General features: G+C 38.5%; 1 protein-coding gene across 5 annotated transcripts in view; it reads left to right on the top strand.

Annotated features, from left to right (window-relative positions):
• The window catches only part of LOC149807559 (uncharacterized), a 108,293-nt gene that overhangs the window by 72,540 nt on the left and 19,385 nt on the right, over positions 1-16,368 (top strand). For all 5 annotated transcript variants that reach the window (XM_089967784.1, XM_089967811.1, XM_089967801.1 and 2 more), the window contains exons 3-5: positions 10,545-10,636; positions 11,268-11,585; positions 14,871-15,007. In XM_089967784.1, the coding sequence (XP_089823910.1) occupies positions 10,549-10,636; positions 11,268-11,585; positions 14,871-15,007 (543 nt within the window). In that variant the 5' untranslated portion in view covers positions 10,545-10,548. The remainder of the gene's footprint in view (positions 1-10,544; positions 10,637-11,267; positions 11,586-14,870; positions 15,008-16,368) is intronic.

Here is a 16,368-nt window from a genome sequence, read left to right as displayed (position 1 = left end):
TGCTGCTCTCACAGGTACCCGAAGTAACACCCAACGCATCGCTAGACAGTGTGCGAACGAGTACTGGCAACAACTGTGTGAAGAGATCCAACGCAGTGCCGAGTCCGGACACATCCAAGGTATGTACAGTGGCACCAAGAAGGCTCCAGGCCCTACAGTGAAAGGGGTCGCTCCCCTGAAATCTCTGACGGGAGAGAAGATCACAGACCGTGGGCAACAGATGGCCAGATGGGTGGAGCACTACCCAGAGCTATACTCCCGAGAAACGTCAGTCACCGATGCAGCCCTTAGCAGCATAAAGAATCTGCCCACCATGGAAGAGCTCGACAAAGTTCCAACCTTAGAGGAGCTCAGCAAAGCAATTGACTGCCTTCCAAACGACAAAGCACCAGGTAGTGACAGCATTCCGCCCGAAGCTATCAAACGTGGAAAACCAACATTGATTAAACAACTGCACGAGCTACTTTGCCTCTGCTGGGAGGAAGGAGTAGTCCCCCAAGACATGCGTGATGCCAGAATTGTGACCCTTTACAAAAACAAGGGCGACCGCAGTGACTGTAATAATTACAGAGGGATCTCGGTCTTGAGTATGGTTGGTAAAGTGTACGCTCGCATCATACTCAACAGGCTGCAGTTGCTGGCAGACCGTGTGTACCCGGAATCACAGTGCGGCTTCAGAGCAGGCAGGTTGACGACAGACATGATCTTCTCCCTACGACAACTCCAAGAGAAGAGCAGAGAGCAAGGTCAACCACTCTACATGATGTTCATCGACCTCACCAAGGCGTTTGACTTGGTCAGCAGGTAGGGCCTTTTTAAACTTCTGAGTAAGATTTGTTGCCCCCCAAAACTCCTCAGCATGATCTCTTTCCATGCAGATATGAAGGGAACAGTCCTGTATGATGGATCCTCCTTAACCTCCTTCCCAATTAACAGTGGTGTGAAGCAGGGCTGCGTGCTAGCACCAACACTTTTTGGGATCTTCTTCTCCCTGCTCCTGTCCTACGCCTCTGACACGTCCACGGATGGCATATATCTACACACCAGGTCCGACATGAGGCTGTTCAACCTGGCACGACTGCGCTCAAAGACCAAAGTGAGAGCTGTGCTTATCAGGGAGATGCTTTTTGCAGATGAAGCAGCTCTTGTGGCCCACACCGAGGAAGCCCTCCAGAGACTGGGAAACCGTTTTGTTGTTCCCTGCATGCAGTTTGGTCTCACCATCAGCTTGGAAAAAACAAACGTCAGCGTGCAAAATACCACCATTGCCCCTTCCATCAAAATCAACGGTGTCACCCTGGAAGTAGTCAACAACTTTACCTACCTAGGGTCAACCATCAGCAACACTCTCTCGATTGATATGGAGCTGGACAGAAGGCTTGGAAAGGCAAACACCATCATGGCTCGATTAACGAAGAGGGTGTGGGAAAACAACACGCTGACAGAGCACACCAAGGTCCGAGTCTACCAGGCCTGCGTTCTCAGTACCCTTCTATATGGAAGTGAGATCTGGAGTACCTACATGAGGCAAGAACGCCGGCTCAACTCCTTCCATATACGGTGCCTAAAACGCATCCTGAAAATCAGCTGGCAAGACCATGTTCCACACAGTGAGATCCTGCAGCGTGCAAGTACCCCTAGCATGTACTCCCTGTCGATTAAACACCGCCTTCGATGGCTAGGTCACGTCCGACGCATGGAGGATGGAAAGCTGCCAAAGGACATCCTGTATGGACAGCTGGCCACTGGCATGAGAAGAGTCGGACGCCCCTCACTCCGTTTCAAAGATGTGTTCAAGAGGCACATGAAGGCATGCAACATTTCATCCGATGGCTGGGAAGAGCTTCCCGAGGACCGAGGCACCTGGAGACTGACGGTAAACAATGGCATATCAGTCGCTGATGCGAGGAGAGGCCAGTTGGCGGCAGAGAAGCGTAAGAGAAAGAAGAACGCGGCAGCAACCACAGTAACGCAGACTTCCCAGTATGTCTGCAGCAACTGCAATAGGGACTGTCACTCATGTATAGGCCTGCACAGCCACAGCAGACGATGCCAACAGAGACAGACAACACCCCAAGGGCGCTATTGGCATGGTCTTTCGAGACTGAGTCGCCAATGAATGAATGAATGTTTCTTTTAGGTCCGCACATTTTGGATTATGATCTAGGTAATATAAGTTTTGGATTTTGGGGGATGTTTTCCTTCACGTCCGCGCTTTTCCTATAAATATGGAAACAATCGTCAGTCTAGCTACCCTTGTTGATTGATCAACACTAGAGAATGAACACCAGACTAGCGAAACTGCTGTGCACCTGGAATATGCCAGGCTCATACTGAATGAGCTGGCTGCAGAGGCCATAGTGGAAGATGGAAGGATGAAAGAGGAGGAGAGAAGAAAAAAGAAGAGGAGGAAAAGGAGTGAGGAATGGCTGTACCACAGCCACAACAAGGACATTTCAGAATCCCAGAGACAGAAGATTGGGATTCTGAAGCCACTCATCCCGCTTCTGCACTCCCAGCGAAAAGAGTGAAAGGAGACTGGAATAGAAGATGTGTGTGTGGTGCCAGGCCGGGGAGGTGCCTGCATTAGATAGGTGCATCTGGAATTCAAACAAACAGCCCTTTTCAGGGCTACCCATACTCTAGAATAGAAATAGTAATCGATTCGCCAATGTGTGTATGTAGAGTAGTGTATTTATAAACACTCACTCTGTTAAGATTGTATGTGTTTATGTATATGATTGTGTGTTTGTAAACGCTCACGTAGGTTGGTGTGGATAGTAGATTATTGGGTTTGATTTTGCTCATTGGCATGTGTGAATGGTATATTTTGGGTCTGTTTATTGCTGCTTCGCGTATGTGGATAGTAGTTAATATGAGATGAGAAAAGTAGGATATGTTTTCCTTCACGTCCGCGCATTTTAAGTGATGATCTAGGTAATATAAGTTTTGGGTTGTAGGGGATGTTTTCCTTCACGTCCGCGCTTTTTATATAAGAACCCACAGTATTCGACGTTCACACCATTCCACGGAATAAACAAAGAAGATGGAGGTGACAAAATTATTTACCAATTTGAGACATAGCTATTTTTGGATCATGGATGGGACTTATGAGTAGAAAGATTGAATAAGGAAGGAAGATTTGAAGGTAGCCTGAACAATGTGGAGAGTCTTGGAGTAGCAAAAGATCTAATAGGGGAAATGATTGAGGAAGAAGTAGAAAGAATCAGAGGATTCATTGACCCACCTTACGTGAGAGTAGGTAGTTTAAAGGAAGCCTTGGATTATGTCATAGAAGTCAGGAGCTTCCTAGAAAATAGCTTTATTGGACTGACTGGTGGTACGTGAAGTGGGGTTTTAACCAGTTGATAAAAGCAGAAGAACTAATCAGGGAGGTAATGCAAGTAGAAGTGATGAAGATAAAAGAAAAATGGAGCAAAGAGAGAAAGGAAGAAGAGAATAAGAAGAAGAAATTAGAGTTTGAAAGATTGAATAACAACTGGATGAAGATCCAACAGAAATTCAGAGCGATGGGCCATCCTGACTGGATAACAGAAACTGAAAAGAGGAAGAAGAAAGGAATAATGGAAAAAGTGAGAACTTGGTGGAAGAAGTGGAGGAAATAGAAGCAGAAGAAGAAGAAGAAGAAGAAGAAGACGAAGAAGAAGAAGAAACCCAAAGACCCTTTTCAGGGTCACTCCTATATCTCAAAACGACCTTGACTTTCATTGCCTACCCCTTTTTATTTTAAAAAAATAGAGACCCCTCCCTGTTTAAATTTTTCCCATGTTTCATTTCCATCGACCCATCAGGTCGGGACCTTATTTTTTTTCTCCCATGTTAAATTCCCCTTGTCTCTAGAGTGGATCGTTTTTTCTCCCATGTTAAATTGCCCTTGTCCCTAGAGTGGATAGTTTTTTCTCCCATGTTAAATTCCCCTTGTCCCTAGAGTTGATATCCTGTGCCTTCCATGTTAAATTTACATAGTCCCCAGAGTGGATATACCCCTTTTTAAGTCCCATTGTCCCTAGACCCTCCCACTTCACTACTGTCGCTTATTCAGTCTTGAAATAAGTACAATTAAAACCATAACGGAACTCATCAATCTGTTCTTGTCTTGCAAAGCATCCCAGACCTATCAATATTTAAGAAAAAACTGCCAACTTTGATGCGAGATTTTGGTATTCGACAAGGAAAACGACAAAAATATGATAGGATGTCTGATCATCGAGTATGAATAATATGCACAAATAATTAGTAACATATATAGTTGATAAATTTCGATATAGCTGAAAGTTTATCTTTCTATCATTGTACAAAAATAGCGTGAAAATTTCGGAGAGACAGACTTTCGAGCAGGTCTCTTATTACGCCGTATATTTCTCCAGTGGTCATTTTTGGTAAAACAGTTTTCTTGTGAAGGACGTTCAACAACTGTACTTGGACATAATGCAGATTTAGGATATATTAAATATAATTTTATGTCTTCTGTAATTCAGACCGAAGTTTTACCTGCTTCTCTTTATACCTGTTTCTCTTGTTACGAATTGGAATGAACAAGTCATGCGGCATGACGGTATTTGTGCCCTGAAAGAACCACAACCTTTGACAGAGAATGTCACTCGTATGTGCTGTTGGAGAAGAGTTTGTTGTTGCTACGATTCCTTAATAAAACTGCTAAAATATCTAAATAGGAAAAGCTTGAAGTATATTTAAGTTTTATAAAGTCGATTTCATATTGTTTCGATATTAACTTTAGAATAAATATAATACCCACTATAGCGACGTATCCTCAGTAAGACTTACAAAAATGGTACTAACAGCTGCCTCGCTTAGTGCTCAGCATTAAGAGGGGAGTGTTGTCAGGATAATGTGACTGGGTGGTACATCATGCTATATGTCTGCGGCATGATGCCCCAGTGCTAGACAACACTATAAACTGTCACGCTGCAGACATCGTAGCGATATGACTGAAAAATGATTAAAGCTACGTTAAAAGTCTAAGTCATACACTTACGTTTTAAATGTTCACTTTGTCTTCTAGGGAAAAGAATTATTCGTTGAAATTTTACCAAACTTTTGGTTTTCGCTCTATTCTGTTAGATTAACTCCATAGAGCATATATCGCTGATTGATGCCGTTAAGCTTAATGAAGGACGTTGTAAAAACTGAACTCCTGAAACATCCATTCTTTGTGAAGATAGCATGTAGCTATCAATGTGACACGAGATTCAAAGCAGATAATAGTTATGTTTGTGGCGCGCTTGCCTATCACTCAAAAAGACACAGTTCCATTACTAAATGGAGGATTATGCTTTTCTGTTAGACTGTTTAAGTTGACTTGTAAGTTGTGTTACGATTATGTGGTCACAAACTAAGTAACGGAAAGAAGCAAAACCAACAAGATTTGTAATAATAATTATAATAGTGAGGACTTTGTATAGCGCCTAATCTTAAGAAGCTCTAAGCGCTTTACAACATTAGACAACACATATAAGATAAACAAAATATAATGATATGATTACAAATACAAACACCATGAAATTAGAAAACATTAAAAAAACATGCTGAGAATATTTAAGGTAGGAAACATTATTAGGTCTTTAAGTTTGTTCTTGCAGTCGAAATAAGTGAGTTTTGAGAAACCTCTTGAATGTGATCTCTATGTCTTTGTGTCTAAGTTCAGTGGGCAATTCATTCCACGTTGCTGGACCATGGTATGCAAAAGAACGCTGTCCATATGACTTTGTTTTCATAGTGGGAATAATGATGAGTATACGATTGTCAGAAGAGGAGCGTAAGTATCTTGCTGGTGTGTAGACATATGTGAGGTCGGATAGGTATGTTGGACTAGAGTCCGACAGTGAAACGTAGCACAGAGAACAAATGTTTTGTGTTTGATTCTGGATCGAATAGATAGCCAGTGTAGGGTACAGAGCAGCGAGGAGGTGTGCTCTGATCGTGATACTCTAAGTATGATCCGAACAGCTGTGTTTTGAACGTTTTGAAGTTTCTGGAGCAGATATTGAGATGAACCAGACATAATTGAGTTACAATAGTCCAGTTTTGAAAGTACTAATGAACACACAAGTGTTTTATTGGCATCAACTGAAAAATATTTGCGAATTGAGCTGATGCGTCTCAGCTCAAGATATTCAGCCTTGCATATGTTCATGACATGTTGGTGCAATGTGACAGTACTGTCCAGAGCAACACCTAGGTTTCGTACTGATTGTGTGAATGTAATGTTTGTGTTGCTGATATTTATTGTTTGAGGTAAAGGATGTAAGTGAGAAAGTCTTTGTGCTGTGATCATAATGGCCTCAGGTTTATCGTCATTCATCTGCAGCTTGTTACATGTTATTCATGATTTCACATCAGAAATGCACCTCTCTACACCTTGGATGGTAGCATCAACTTCAGTTGGGTGGCTAGATTTGTATATTTGGGTGTCATCAGCGTACAATTGGTGAGATACGGGATGATGATCTATGACACTTGAGAGCGACTGAGTGTACAGAATGAAGAGAACAGGTCCAACAACTGACCCCTGTGGAACACCACAACATAGATCAGCTGAGCTGGAGTGTATTCCATTTGCAGATACAATTTGTGTCCTGTTGACCAAGTAGGACTTACCACAGTAAAGCTGTATCATGAGTGCCAAATACAAGACGGTGAAGTAATATATTATGGTCTATTGTGTCAAATGCTGCAGACAAATCAAGGAGGGTGAAAACTGCAATCGTTCCGTTATCCAACGCAGAGAGAATGTCATTAACTACTTTTAGAAGAGTAGTTTCAGTTCTGTGGCAAGGGCGATATGCAAACTGTACATTACTAAAAAGACTGTTTGAATTTAGATGAGATACAAGCTGGGATAGAACAACCTTTTCTAAGATTGTTTATATGAATAGGAGATTAGAAACTGGGCAGTAGTTCTTTAAATCGTTATGGTCTAGTGTTGGTTTCTTCAGCAAATGCTTTACAATGGCAGTTTTGAAAAATGATGGAAATTCCCCGGATGAGAGATAGGTTATAATAACATCAGTTAGTGAAGGTAATACTTGATCTAGGCACTCAAGCAGCAGTGATGTTGTAATTGGATCAAGTTCACGTGACTTTGGTGCACTCTTCATCAGGATTGTACGTACAAAATCCATAGAGACAGGTTCAAATGCTGCTAATGGTTGCCGCTCAAATTCTGTATCCCAACTGTATGGTGACGACGAGTCAATTGAAAGTGTGGTGTCAAGCTTATCTCTAATGGTTTGTACTTTGGTACTGAAGAAATTTGCAAACATGTCCGGCTGGTGAGAAGGTAGTTGGAAGTGGTGTCGATTTGTTTCTTGACATTAGCTTGTTAGCAATCTCGAAGAGCTCTTTGCAGTTGGAACTTTCCATGATCTTAGTTGTATAGTGGGCTGATTTCGCTGCATTGACTATATTTGTAACATTATACTTAGCGGCTTCATATATTTGATTATGAATAGTGAGTCTGGTGGAAAGCCAAAGCCTCTCAGCTTTACGATGGTCTCTTTTAGCAGTGTGAGGCTGGTCCCTGCTATACCATGTAGAACACTTTTGAATTGATACTATGCACTTGGCAGCTGGGGCATGTAGTTGTTAGGTTAGCTCGGATGTCGTGCATTAGTTTGGTTCTGTTTATCATACGGAGATTTCTTTTAGTAGCAGATAAAGATGGAGGGTTAGGGACTGATACATCAAGATGGCATATAATTCAGAGGTGATCTGATGCAAGGTCATGGGATACCAGGGAGGACCGTAGAATGTTATCATCAGGTCTGTGAAGAATCTAGTCGAAAATGTTACCATGTTTATGGGTGGGTTGGTTGCCTGATTGTTTGAGGTTGAAAACATTAATGGAACCTATGAGTTTTGATGTATTTGAGTTTCCGAGACAGTCAAAGGGAAAGTTGAAGTCTCCAAGAATAATCAGGTTGCCACATATCGAATTTCCATAGTCCAGGAGATTCAGAAACTGCTCCAAAAAAGAGAGAGTCAGCCAGCTTGTTTTTTTTCTCCTAGGAGGAGGGCGGTATAGGCAGAAAAAATGGACTGACCTTTGCTACAATGTGAGTTTGGTTTGGATTTTTGAAACGATGTGTGGTCGAAATTGAATGTTGTGGTGTGGTTAAGTCGTTTGATCACGGAGTTCTTTGTGATGACAGCAATTCCACCTAGCGAGAGTTACGGGGAAATGACTTGATGGAGTAACCAGTAGGTGTTAGATTCGCACACTTGAGCTCATCGCCTCATGTTTTTAGCCATGTTTCTGTCAGGAAAAAGACGTCAATATTCTGGTCGTTGATAAAATTAACTATATCTGTGCGCTTTTCCGGTAGTCCTACTAACTGGACAGTGAATAATTCAATAGACAGATGCATCTCTTGGATAGTTGACACGAAAGTTGACGAATTAATATGGATTTTAATTATGTTTTCTAAATTAATGGTGGAATGTTTAAATTGTCGAGCCGGAAAGGACGTAAGGGAGATAACTGGCATTCTTCTTCCTGTTCTTCGCCGGCAAGCTTTGAAACAACCTTTCTTTTTTCGCTTCTGTTTACATTTAGGTAATGATGAATTTAGTCCCAGTATGTGTAGTATGGGAAGCCAAGGAGTGGTAATTTAATGCAATTAATGAGGGTCCATCATATCATTAACCTGTTGACTGGCGTGTATCACGTGATGGCGGTTTGTTCAAATGGAAGTTGTTGCAGTGGAGCAAGACAGCTGAGAAAAAGTCTAATTGTTCTCGTTTCCGAAACAAGGAGAAGAAGAAACACATACTCATCACCTGATGTTTTTAGCCATGTTTCTGTCAGGAAAAAGTTGTCAATATTCTGTAAACATTTGTAAAACGTAACAAAGAATTTAATTTTCAAAGTCAGAAATGTAAGTGTGAGAGGAACTTAACGGTATTTTGATGTGAATATAGAATTACCCTGACAAAGTTCTATGAATGTCCTTGATTAATGAAAAGTTCTGTATAAATTTTAAAACCGGAAATGTAGTTGTCCGCCAAGAACCGTGACGCTGCCACGATAGCGTCGTCCAGAAATCCTACGAATAATTCAAAAAAGAGTTCCAGTATAATATTATAGCCCAAATAATAAACACTTTCTATTTTTCAATGAACATCCGAAATAAGTTTTTCCTTGCGAATAGTATCAAATTCCAGCATAAAACACGTATGCAGACTTACAACAGGAACACAAGAAATGTGAATTACTCGAAAATTGGAAAGAAACTGATTGCCCAGTCCTCTCTTTAAATACCCCGTATATTGAGACTATATTCGGAACAGACCCCTCGTGATGGTAGTTACTATTCATTTTGCGTCGAATTGGCTTATTCATTTGACCTAGCCCAACCAACGGAATGTTACAGAATTATTCTAGAAACGTGATAACCCTATCAACATCAGAGGAATTAATTAAGCCGTATATGCTATTAAGTCTTATTATTAAGATTATTATTAATAATTGCATATACATCTGTAAGCATCTCTTTATATATCGTATGCAATACTACCCTCGTAATAGACTCATTTCAAGAGGAAAAATTTAACTAACGATATTTTGTACAATTTAAAGCCATTAATAAATATTATAAATATTACATAAAGTCGTATGCCAGGAGTTACAAAAAATAGATATACTTAACATTTGAGAATAGTAAATTTGACTGTATAGAGCAATTTTGTATTTTTTATATAACGCTTTTTTTTAATTAAATATAAAAAACAGCTTTATTGCATGAAATTACAAAATATATATTATTATTTAAACGTTTTGAATAATTTATGGCTAACGGAGCAAAAAGAATAAGAACTTTTTAGAATAACATGAAACGATGACAAAATGTCACCTCATATATGTAATATATACCATATTAAAAAATTCAAGATTTATCAGAAAACAGTCTTTATTTAAAAAAGAACTTTATGAAATATATTTCATAGGTTTAAGTCAAATAAAATTGCTAATAAATGGTAATATATATAAAATTCGACAAGTTAGTTTTGAAGAATATAAAATATATCTTGCGTAATTAAAAGAATTTTCAAGTATTTTAGGATACATTGTAAAGGTACTGCAATGTTTAGTGGAACATATAAGTAATTCTGATTTTAAAAAGAATGAAAACAGTTTATATAAATTGAGAGGCATCTTATAATCATACCGTATTTCGTGTTTCTATTGAGTTATATACAGTTACGTTGTAAAGTTCATAAAGTACCTTATCAAAGTTCAATGATAAGTTATGTGTTTATAAAAGTATGATATAATCTTCACAATATGTCTAATATATTATAAGCTCACAAACTATACTGTATAATTTTCAATGTAAAACGTAACGTCCAATATTTGTACTGTTCTTTATTATGTCACTAGCAGATGACCAAGTCATTCTTTTGATAATTCATATTCGTTTTAAAAGCCGAATTTTAAATTTCTCAAAATTTAACAAACACATCATTATTGCTTTAATCCCATCTTCAATTTTTCTACTTTACAGGAAAATGAGAAAGCTGTTTTCATTGCAGTACCAAGCAGTGTGTTTTATGTTAGAATATCTGTTTTTCCAAGGGATGACGTCACCTACCTTAGGTGAGCAATAGTAATATAGTCGTATCATAAGTTGCACATTACGAGGATATGAAATTCTCCATGTCAGACAAATTTCACAGTTCCTTCTACTTTATTATTAAATTCACAATGAATTTGAAGTACAAAATAAAGCTAAAACCTGAAAGAAAGCTCTTTAAAAATGTAAAGTATTTTTGTTATTTTAAAAACTTAATTGAAAAATTGTAACCCAACACAAAGTACAAATACAAATCTACATATCCCAAAATAATTATTATAAGCTGTTTTCTGCCATTTTTGAGACTAAATATAGACTGGAAAGTCGATTGTATGATGGCTTTAGGAAAATAGGAAACATCTCAAACTAACATGCTTTGTAACTGAATGTTAGTTCAGATTTAACTGAACAATGCACTTTTATTTACAACTGGTTCTCAAAAATTTCTTTCTACTGATGTCTGTAATGTAATCCGAGAATGTCGATATCTTGGTAAAGACCGTTCAGTTTTCACCTTTAACAGGATTAAAAGGCAACAAATATTGATCTTTAAAATTGATTATTGCAGCAATAGATTCTTTCCCATGGAATTTATTGATTGACATTTATCTTTTTTAATGTTCTAACAAATATGTGTTCCGATATTTTATAAAGGTTCATTTGAATCAGTCTCCGAAGCTAAGTGTGAATACGAGGATGCTAACCTGATATGGCGGAAAACTCCGGCATATTCGATCATTGATGTCAAGGCCATGGAGTGGTACAAGGGGGAAGACAGTCTTATTGCGATCTGGCTGGAGGGAAAAGGGTTCAAGGAATACCCTCCGTATATCGGCCGACTGATGCAGATAGGTGAAACTGGGATAAAGCTAAAAAAAGCAAACAGATTAGATAGCGGTTCCTACTGGTTATTTCTGACGCTCGCGTCCACAGATCGCAAGTTAGAAGCAGTAACCTATCTTGAAGTTATAGGTATATCTACTTTTGGTGCTTCTATAAACGGCGAAAATAAAAAAAATATTATGTGTATATGAAAAACATGAACAAAAACATAATCTTAACATCAACAATTTATATTAGAATTATGTTTAAGTTTCTGACGACAAAAATAAAGTTGGTTCCCCTCAGTCAGTTCTTTGTTTACGGGTTAAAATACCACGTTGAACACAGGTGACAATGACAACCATTGGGCAGAGTTAGTAAAGAAAAGAAATAGTTTAAAGGAGACCAGAAACCAATGGAAATATTGGATAATAATAAAGGTACTATAGCAGTAAACCTTATTCTGAAGTATCATCTGCGACCGAAATGCCAATATTAAAATATTGGCCTATCTTCTAGGAGCTGAATTTCCGTGACCTCGTATGCAAAATTTCCGCGCCTATTCGGTTGCTTTCGGGATGTGACGTCATAGTAGCGACTCCAGCAGCCCAAGTGGGAGTTGCCAGAGTAAAAGACAATACCGTTTTGCGTTGCTTACGGGTGTAATAAAACATTAAGAAAAGCCAGTGGACAACATTTTTTTTTTCTTTTCCGAAAGATAAAGGCATACTGAAAGAATGGATACATTATTACAGACGAGTCGATTTCAAAGCAACACCATACAGCCCTATGTGCTCGTTACATTTCTCAAAGAACTGTTACGAGAGGGATTCTGAAAAAATGGCAGCTCAAGGATACGCAAATGCTAGGCTTAGACAAAAAGTTGGCTCTGTTCCAGACATAACGTTGAATATTTTAAATCCTGGGAAAAGTGTTGAACGTGCGAGTTACGAAAATAAGCAGAAGGCCGAGTAAGTGACCACAAAATGCAACAATCAATTCACGGATCTTTTATCTACACCAGCAGTGCTAAAAATAAATCGGATAGCCCGACACCCTGGGTCCCTCTGGTTTTAGTTCCGGCCCATCCTGTATTCAAAATGAGGTGCCCGTCAGGCTTGTCGAAACAAAAATTGTTTGCCTGAGGAAACTTTGATCGCGCTGGTGAAATTAGTAAATGTATTTTCAAGATGTTGACATGCATGCCTTAACACGGCACAATCTAAATCAAATCACTACTGTCCAAGGTGAAATTTAGATTTGATTTTAATCAAATGGAGGCTTTGCCAAAAATAATATTCTAAACCTGTCGTGTTTCGAGAAAACACAATTTTCAGTAATCTTATAAAAATTACAAATTTAAAAAAAAAATCATTGTATACATGTAGTATGTATAAACGGTAATCTGTAATGATTGGAACTGATATAAAATTATTCCTTGTGCAGTTTAAATAACAGCGATTAAAAGAAAAGAGGTCAAAGTTTCACATTAAATGGCTGACATTAGAAACTGGTGGGGGGGGGGGGAACCACTGACCCAACCCCTTGCCCCAATGTGCGAGCGCCCATGGGACGTACCTTTTCTCCATGTGATACGCCTTATTATTCCCCCAGGACAAGCCCATTTTGCATATTCTGGTCAGCTCTGGCTAAATTGCAAAATAGCTAAAGTTTTGATTTAAGTACGCAAACAATAAAGCCGATGTGACCGTTCCGGTGGCCTAGTGGTTAGAGCGTCCGCCTCGGATGCGGGAGGTCGTGGGTTCGATCCCCGGCCGAGTCATACGAAAGACTTTAAAAATGGTACTAACAGCTGCCTCGCTTGGCGTTCAGCATTAAGAGGTTAGTGTTAGGACTGGTCGGCCTGGTGTCAGGATAATGTGACTGGGTGGGACATCATGCTACATGTCTGCGGCATGATGCCCCAGTGCAAGACATCACTATAAACTGCCACATTGCAGACATCGTAGCGATATGACTGAAAAATTGTTAAAGCTACGTTAAAAATCAAAATCACATCACATCACAATAAAGCCGATGTGACTGATGAACATACTCCATCCTTGCATTGATCTTGTGAAAAGGACTGCCCTTCGGACATACTTCAAAGAAACCCTGTTCGACAGTGTGTGTGTGTGTGTGTGTGTAAGCACCAGCAATTGATTGCCAAAATAAACGATGCCTATTTTGTTGTTACTTACGATGCCATGGACTTCAGGTTTAAGTCTTAATGCATGTAACACTGTTTGCTGAACAAAATATTTATTCAGAATTAGTTCTTTAGGGCCACATACACTGCATGGTATATTTTGTTTTATTCCTTTTAATTTAATTATGGTAATTAAACTTTACATATACGGTCGAGGAATGTCAGGTGTTAACTGGCCGAATTTCTTTGGCGGAAATGGAGATGCGATTTTTGTTTGCAGAAAAAATTTCACAGTGATCATTCATTTAAGCTAATTGGTGACAATTGTATTCTTTTAATTTTGTTATACTATAGTACTGTTGTAGTTGTTTAAAAACATCTGAAATTTACTTGAATAATGTTTAATTTTCACGTTCTATTTACTGAAGAAGAAAAAAAAAAAAAAGAAAAATGTTGTGTGATATTAATTATTTCGTCCAGTGCCGGATTTAGACGTGTGTGCCTGTGATTTGAATTTTTAACGTAGCTTTAACAATTTTTCAGTCATATCACTACGATGTCTGCAGTGTGGCAGCTTAGACTGTGGATTGCATACGTTACATCTATTTATAAACGGTTTGGGGTTGTTTTTTTCTTCTTCTGACAAATGAAAATTGACAGACATAATGTAATTATCGGGACTTCGCTGCGAAAAATTTAGAGATATTACGAGATCGGGATGTAGATGAGGAAATACCCCCAAAATCAGGAGGTTTTTCTCCCGGCTTGAGAGTTGACAGCTATGAACTGTCCGGGCTTGTGGAATTTCAGTCAGGGCTTGAGTTTATTTAAGTCACCTGCCCGGGGCCTGTGCCTAAAAAAAATTCTTTTAACACTGACCAGTACAGTACATAAACTATTATATCAGACTGCAGATTCAAGTTTTGAATGTGCAACCCAAATGTGGTCTCCTTCCGTCTGCCTCGCTCGCCAATGTTTATGTTTGTATTCGAGGACTGGCTAGTATTGCGTCACGGTACCACGTGATCTGTCGTCTCATTAAAACTCGGAAAAACTCGGCAATTTACGGAATCGTGGTATCTTCCATGCAATAAAATCACTACCCGCTTACGATATTTAATTTATAAACATGTCAGTCGAATTAAAATCTGTAGAGAATTACATACGTAGAAGGAAAATTTTGATTTCTAGTCTCCTTTAATACTTTTTTTTTCTAGACATTTGAATGTTTTGTAAATTGTGTATTATACAACAGACAATAACTATTAGTATTATATTTTCGACAGTCGCGCCATCGAGTAAATGCAAGCCGAACATCACAGAGGAAGGATCAATTCTGAAGGCAACATTACCTTCTGATGGGTGCGGCACACCTCCTCTTTCACCGAAATGGAAAAATACGAGCAAGACTGTCATTCAAGAGGTGAATTTGTTTCGTCTTTAGTTTGCAGATCGCAATCACAAGTGTAATGTTTAAGTTCATTTCTGCTTGACCCGAACTAATTTTTATTATTTTATTCTGTGCAAACAACTAATACATATCTTATGTATTTCATTAATGCTTACAGTCTTAGAACAAGTTTTGTATTATATGCTGTGACCAGTAATTTTAGGCTGAATTTTATTTCTTCAAATTATTGAATTCAAGCGATTATCTTTTCAAAATGTATACCCTGCTCTGATATAACTCTTGGATAGAGACATTTATTGGAATTTGTAGTATATTCAAACCTGGAATTATATTTCTGTGGTTCAACAAAAGACTGTTGACACATAAACACTTTAATAGCTTCAGTTTTCGGATTTATTCTGGACTTCTACTGAGTTTTATTCCGGACTTCAAATTACTAGGACTTTTGTCTTGAATTCTTGGACTATTATGGGATTTAATCCACAATACCGAAAATCCTTAATTCTCAATTTTACGTTGTGTTCTTGCGAAATAAAGTGTTTGTTAAATTTTACAAAGATTGTTGTCTTTCGCTCTTTTTTGTTATTCTAAGAGCATAGACTCGTGACAAACATCATATTGATAACAAATTGTTGTGATGCAGGCGAAATTTTCAAGTTAGTCTATCCATATCTCGCTCTTGGACGAGTCTACACATTTGTCTGGACATAAACTATGTTTAATTCTAGCACCTCCTCCTCAATGTAGAGTGTCTCTATTTTGTTAGATGCTTAACTTACATCAGTAAAATCCACAATAAACTGTCAATAGTTTTAATGCTATTGTGACGTCATCCTGAGTTTGACGTAGAGCCGGACTAAATTGCTAGATGGAAACCACCGCCATCGTCCTTCAGTTATCAAATACAAGATACTTTTCACATAATTTGCACTACTCACCAAAATCAGCACGACATTGAAAAAAAAGAAAACTGTTCCTCAATTCATGTCTGATGCAGTACTCTTTGTTATATACTGGTTAAAGTTTATCAATGAACCTAAATAATATGCGTTCTATTTAGTTGCAATAATAACTTTCTAGGTGTCACATAGACGCTATATCGGTTGGATTGGTTTGAAATTTCCTCGATAGTAAATTCCGTTATACGCGATTCTCTGCAATTTGTAACTCTGAGTTTCAAGCAAACAGGTGTTTGCAAAACAAAAGTTATTTTTTAATTATTCCCGAATGAGGCAGTCGCATTACAAGGAAAATGTTTGGTTTGCCTTTGAAATATTTTGAGCTGTAGTCTGTTATTAAATGGTCGGAAATTAAATGTTATTGACCATTCCACCAACATGCCATCATAAAAAATTTGTAATCTCAAAATTTCT

Source organism: Sinohyriopsis cumingii, chromosome 1 (genome assembly GCF_028554795.1).
Source record: "Sinohyriopsis cumingii isolate HCF-2022 chromosome 1, ASM2855479v2, whole genome shotgun sequence".
NCBI classification, from domain to species: domain Eukaryota; kingdom Metazoa; phylum Mollusca; class Bivalvia; order Unionida; family Unionidae; genus Sinohyriopsis; species Sinohyriopsis cumingii.
The sequence above is the reverse complement of the archived record's forward strand: the minus strand, read 5'-3'. Positions and strand labels throughout refer to the sequence as shown.